This window comes from Rutidosis leptorrhynchoides, chromosome 3 (genome assembly GCF_046630445.1).
Source record: "Rutidosis leptorrhynchoides isolate AG116_Rl617_1_P2 chromosome 3, CSIRO_AGI_Rlap_v1, whole genome shotgun sequence".
NCBI lineage: Eukaryota > Viridiplantae > Streptophyta > Magnoliopsida > Asterales > Asteraceae > Rutidosis > Rutidosis leptorrhynchoides.
The window spans coordinates 347794550-347801089 of NC_092335.1; the positions used below are offsets into that span (position 1 = coordinate 347794550).

The window sequence follows — 6540 nt, forward strand, 5'->3', positions numbered from 1 at the left end:
AGTTTGACCACTTCCCGACATCGATAATTCATGAAACCTTTCTCAACACGCTTAGAATAGATGCATCCTCCATACTCAATTGAGTTTTGATCACAAAAACACTAATCTTGGTTAATTACGCTTAATTACATCTCAATGACAATTTAACCATGATTAGACATAACACATAAGTGTTAATCAATAACTTGTGATCTTAAAACTTGTATAGACATTCTTAGGATGATCATCAAGTACCAACACACATAAGCTAATGTCACTAGAACACTAATTACAATTAAAGATTACTTAGTGACAAATTAAGGCTAAATGAAGAACAATATTTTTAAGTGTAACTGGTAAAGACTTGTAATCCTAAAATACACTTAGATACATTTAGGATGGTCACCAAGTCCCAACTAGAGATTGCTCTTCCCTTGTGCATGTGTTGGACATTAATGTGTGCTTACACATTAATCATGCAATATGTTATATTGCAAGTAAGCTTGCTAAAACTTGAACCATAGTGTTGTGCAAATATCCATATGATTGATATTAGAATAACTATCTCTTGCTATATGTGAGTATTACTTGCTACTTGTTAATATGTTTGATACTCATTAATTTGCCAACTTGATAACATGCTCATAAACTTGCTATGTGTTATTAGTTAGAACACTAGGATTCAAATAACTAGTTTACTTCAATAAATTAAATGTAAAATGGTTCAATAACATTAATGGTCAATAATTTATTTGGTCTTGTCTAAGTAACACATTATGTAACATGTCCAAGTATGACTTAACATTGATGTCTTCACACACTTAATGTTTAACTTAGAAAAGACATCTTTCAATTAATCTTTATATAATCTTGAAATGAATATGATTTGTGATTAATTGAAACTAGAAAGTTAATGACATGTTGACTAGTCTTTAGGATTGAACCAAATGCATTAATGAATTTAACTAAGTCTTGACCAAACTGAGATTACCCAAAATGACAATTAAAACACTTCTCCAAGAATGTTGAGTTTACCACATTCAGAGTGTTATGTCATTTTCACACAATAAGACCAAATCTCACACACTTAATGCATATAGTACATGTATCGGATATTGAGTTTCTTTTGCAGGTGCTAGATGAAGTAAAGATTCTAAAATGTGGTGTTTAAATCTGAGTTAAACGGCTATACAACGGATACATATTTTAGACTGGGGTACGCGCGGTCGAACCATGGTCGACCGTGTGACAACGGCTAGTTTTTGAATTCCACTATAAATAGCAAGTATTGGAGAGCATTTGAGTTGAATTGGTTGATCATAGTTAATTAAATTTGGTGATCAATCGAAAAAATGTTAAAAACGTAGTAAATAACTATTCACCCCCTCTCTTAGTTACAGACATTCTCATGCATAGCTGCTGGATAGATATTGTTAACGAACCATAAGGGGTGTTTGGCGCATGTTAGCTTTTTTTTTTCCCTCTTCCATCCACACTACGAAGACCGGCCGAGATATGTTGGTTCTTTAATAATCAATTCCATTTCAGTTCGATTATTAAGTGGTTCTTCATTATTCTGGATATTCTTCGTTTGAAAGAGATAAGAATATTCAAATATTAGTCAAACTATTTTATTAAATGTTACTATTTCACATTTTCATCCCAATAATAATAATAATAATAATAATAATAATAATAATAATAATAATAATAATAATAATAAGGAAATAAATATATTATTAATAATAATAATAATAATAATAATAATAATAATAATAATAATAATAATAATAATAATAATATAATAATAATAATAATAATAATAATATAATAATAATACTAAGGAAATAAATATATTACCTTAGTTGAATCAAAACACTTGTGCACGACTTTGAATATGAAATTAGGTCAACAAAAAAGGTAATTATTATTTCATGTTCATCTTACTCTCGAGAAATATAACAAAATATAAAGATATATACACAGCAATTTTCTACAGTTTAATTTTTTCCGGCAATTTCACTATGACCAAAAAAAAAAAAAAAAAAAAAATCTATTCACTTACATACAAACATTTTAATTTAAATATTATGGGCGACAAATTCACTAAAACAGAGGAAAAAAAATTTACTCGAGTAGTTATACATTTATCAGATCACTAGAGTCGTGATGGTGTCTTTAGTATGTTGTTGATGACTGGACGTTTGACTTGATAAACACTAAAAAACTGACATTTGTGAAAATTAAACGGATTATTTATGTGTCAGTCAAAATCATGCTGAGAGAAAAATTAATTTTTTTTATCAATATTCGATTCTTTTTAATTATTATTTATTTCTTTTTTTTGTTAGTTTATATTATAAAATAAGTAATTTAAATAGCAAAAATATAAAATACAAGTAAAATAAAAGTTGCATTAATAAAAAAATACTATACATCACACTTAAAACCAAACACATTATGCCTAAATAAACTTCTACCTATTGGATAATTAAACAAACTACTACTTATTCGATAAACTACTACTTTGTTTCCTCCGAGTCCGATTCATCCAAAGCCATCTCTCGGCGGTTCTTCTCCTTAGTTTCGAGTGTGTTGCCAAGCTACAAATTCGTCCTAGTCATCGGGTCGGGTTTGTTGATATACACCAAATTGATTACAGACTGAGTTCGATGTTGTTGGAACTTGTGTTTGTGGAGACATATTCGAATTCGGTTGAACCCAAGTATTCAGATTACTCCAATTCCATTGATTCATGTATGGATTACTCGGATTCATCAGGTGATTTTGGGAAGTTTTGATTGTGCGGATTCATTTTGTAGTTGAAAATGTAGTATGAAATGGTAAGAAATAGTTGAGATAAATTATACGAAATGGTTTAGTATATTACTCCGTACAAGATTAAAAAAAAAAAAAAAAAAAAAAAAAACTGAAAACCCTTTTCAATAGCTAAAATCTTGAAGTCGGCCCACCTTCAATAGCTATATCCGACGTCTAGTGCTCAACTTTGGCTCAACTAACGCTGAACCGAAGTCGAGGCGTCGGCCGACCGTCGGTTTCGACCAACGCCGAAGCTGACCGGCGATACCAAACGCTCTTAGTATTGTAGTTGTCTACTAATATACCTTAAACCTATAGCACCTTAATCTCCTGTTATAAATCGAATAACTGACATTTTTTATTAGAGATCGATCTTGTAGGTTCATTTCTTGTTACGGTCAACTTTTATAAGATCACTAACAATCAAAAAATTTTTTGTTATACGTAAGACAAGATTCGTCATGAGGGTTAACAAGCTAGCCCAATCGGTTGTGGTTAACATTCTTGCTAGCAAATACAAATACCATATTTAGCTAACAAAACATGACGTTAATTCCTTAACTAGCTTTTAGTAACTCAATCATACACCATACTAACCACAAAATTGTACTAAATCATCATCTAATCATCAAGATATACTAGTTAAACTAAAAACTTAACGAATTAATCTGTTGGCCAATAAACAACACAACCCTAAACATCATTCCTACAACCAACACCCTTGAAATCAATTTCACCGAAACTGCTTCAGAAGAATCATTATTATCCATCGTAGGTACCATATTTGTCGGTGTGGGCGTTAACACTTCTCCAGTCCCGTTCATTGGTGTATCGTTAATCCCAGCTGGCGTTACTACATTTCCACTTCCATCTTGCGGCATGCCATTATCAATTTCCGGTGGGGGTGACGTTGCTCCGGATGATGTTGGGCTAGTATTCCCTCGTGTCCCATTCGCCATGCTGCAAATCATATAACTCGATCATTTTTAGGAATCATAAATTTAATTTAATTTCAAATACACACATTATGTATAAATACATGTGAGTTGCCAAAAACAAATATTTTACTCGATGAAAATAAAATTGTCACCCCAAAAAGCGAATACAATTTTTATCTACATACCACAATACGTTACTCCGTATAATATATTATATTATATAATATATACCAGTAATATACTACTCCATATACCTAGGTGTACACAAGTGATGGGACCAGTCATACAGTTGTGGGGTCAAAAACAGCTATTTCAAGGGGAAAGACCACCAAAAATTATAATGACACGTGTTCAAAAACGCAGAACAAAATCACACTATTTGCGCATGCCAAACACCCTTCCAAAAAATTATGTTCAAAGATGCAATTAGTATTTTAAAAAGATTTTATTTGAAATAATTATATATATCGATTATCGATTATAGTCATTAAATTTGTATAAAAAAAACAAAAAACTTTAAAAAATACGAAGTTTTTGGAAAAATTTAGACATTTTTGTTAATTTGTCCGTTCAAATTTATTGCACATTTACTATTTTGAAATTTAATCAAATCTTTTGTCCTATAATTTTATGACACCAGATGTAAAGTTTTCTATTTTTTCACTTTTCTCCATTGTTTTATCAAACTGCCTAATTTATAGATTAACAATTTTTTTGTTTCTGTTGACATTATTTGAAACATTCAACAAATATAAAATTGCTATAAATACCTCGGAGAAGCAGGATAAACACAAGATCCATAACCTGAAAAAACAAAATAAAATTATACAAAGATACAGAATAAAATTTAGAAAAATAATCAACTTTTTTTGTGTGAAAAAAGTAAAATAAAATGGTACTAACTGGGGTCAGTTTTAGCAAACATGGCGTTGCCGGCGAAAACACAGGCTGCAGGGTTCATGGCGGCGAGCATGTAATAACTATTAAACGCGTACGAAGCATGTGCTTCAACAGTATCCGGTTGAAAACATGAGCCCGACGGTTGTATCTCGGTGCAATCTGCTCCGGCACCACAGGCGTAATCTAGCGCGTGTTGCAACGCGTTCGGTGACGCGTCGGTTCTAGCGACGCACCAAGCCGCCGATGTACGTTCGCCGGAGATTAGAAGGTGGAGGATGATAAGGATGAGTGATACGTTGGGGAATGTTGCCATTTTTTGTGGGTGTGTTTGTTGAAAGAATGTACGGATTTTGAAGGTTTGAATACACACAGTGAAAACACGTTGTTGTGTGTGTGTGTGTGTGTGTATGTGGTTTTATAGGGATTTTGGTGGGGGTAGTATATTGTTCTACAGTGTCTATGTTTTGTTTTGTGTGAGGTGAAAAATAAAATACGGGGTAAAAATTAAGGGAAAAAAGAAAAAGAAGTAGTATTAATACGGTTAATCTTAACATTTAATGGTAAAATGGTAATGGTATGGGATAATGTTTTAATTAATGTATAATGTACATTAAAATAGTCCACTTTTATTGAAAAGGAGAACTTTTTCTCTATTGAGATTTATTTGAGAAGCATAATATAACTTAGTTACGTAGTATTTTGTGTTGATGATTTTATTGTGATTCAATAAATTATTTTAGTGTACTAAATTTATTACGTTAAAAGTGAAACAATCTCTAAAGTGAAGTGAAATAATCTCTAATACTTTAGAATGAATTTAAAGAGTGTGAAGTATACGTCCGTCAAAGAGTTAAATAGCTAGCTTGAGTTGGATGTATTTTGGTGATGAAACAAACTAAATTGGTTGTCCATATATGAGGAGCGTCGCACCAATTTATTGGTGCGCCGCACCTGGTGAAGTGGTGCGCCACTCTTTTTTACAAGAACAACGCTCCATATAACTAAACAAAGACTAAATAAAGTATGAAGCAAAAGGTAATTTTGATAGTTGTAAGGAGCGTCGCTCCCATTCTCCGGAGCGTAGCTCTTGTCTGTAGTTTGTTCATAAAGGTTGCAACTTTACCCAAATGTTTTGCAACGTTTCACAAATGGTTGTTTTGTATCCTGGACGTTTTGGGACATGTTTAAGTGGTTTATTAGTGTACTAATGAACCCTTTCAAGCATGTCCATTGCCGAGTGATGTGTCATTTAATCTTGACTCATTTTGAAGGTTGCAACATTTCAATACACCTTTTGATTATAAATATAACACTTCATTCAATGAAGAAAGGTTCCAGGAATTTCATATTTCTTACACACTTTCAACTTTCAAACTTCCAGATTTTACTTTTTATAATTGCAATAAACAATTCTCTTTTGGTCAAGAAGTTTGTTCATACTAGTCTTATCATAATAGTGATTCCGTGATATCCGTGACCAAGTGGGTCGAAATACTTCATTAAGAAAGTGTTTACACGATTCTAGTATCAATCCGGTTACAGATTCTCAACTCACCAATACACATTTTTAACAAATTAATAGAGTATTCTAGAATCATGGCCGGTGAATCGGTTAAGGAGATGACTTCAAGGTTTGCAAAGTTGGAGAAGTTTGAGGGTGTAGATTTTAGAAAATGGCAAAAGAAGATGCAGTTTTTGTTGACCACTTTTGAAATGTCTCGTTCATATTGATTATAAACGTTTCATATTAATTGGTTTCGTTGCGAGGTTTTGACCTCTATATGAGACGTTTTTCAAAGACTGCATTCGATTTTTAAAACAAACCATAACCTTTACTTTATCGATAAAGGTCTAAAAGACATAGCGTAGATTACCAAATAATGGTAATCTAAAGTACAACGTT

General features: G+C 32.0%; 1 protein-coding gene across 1 annotated transcript; it reads right to left on the minus strand.

The window, feature by feature from the left end:
- Window positions 1-3446: 3446 nt before the first annotated feature.
- LOC139901181 (PLASMODESMATA CALLOSE-BINDING PROTEIN 2-like) lies at window positions 3447-4950 on the minus strand. Its single transcript, XM_071883914.1, has 3 exons — window positions 4641-4950; window positions 4508-4541; window positions 3447-3759 (listed from the first exon to the last, which is right to left on the minus strand). Exons 1-3 carry the CDS (start codon window positions 4948-4950, stop codon window positions 3447-3449), a joined length of 657 nt encoding a protein of 218 aa, XP_071740015.1.
- Between the last annotated feature and the right edge of the window lie 1590 nt (window positions 4951-6540).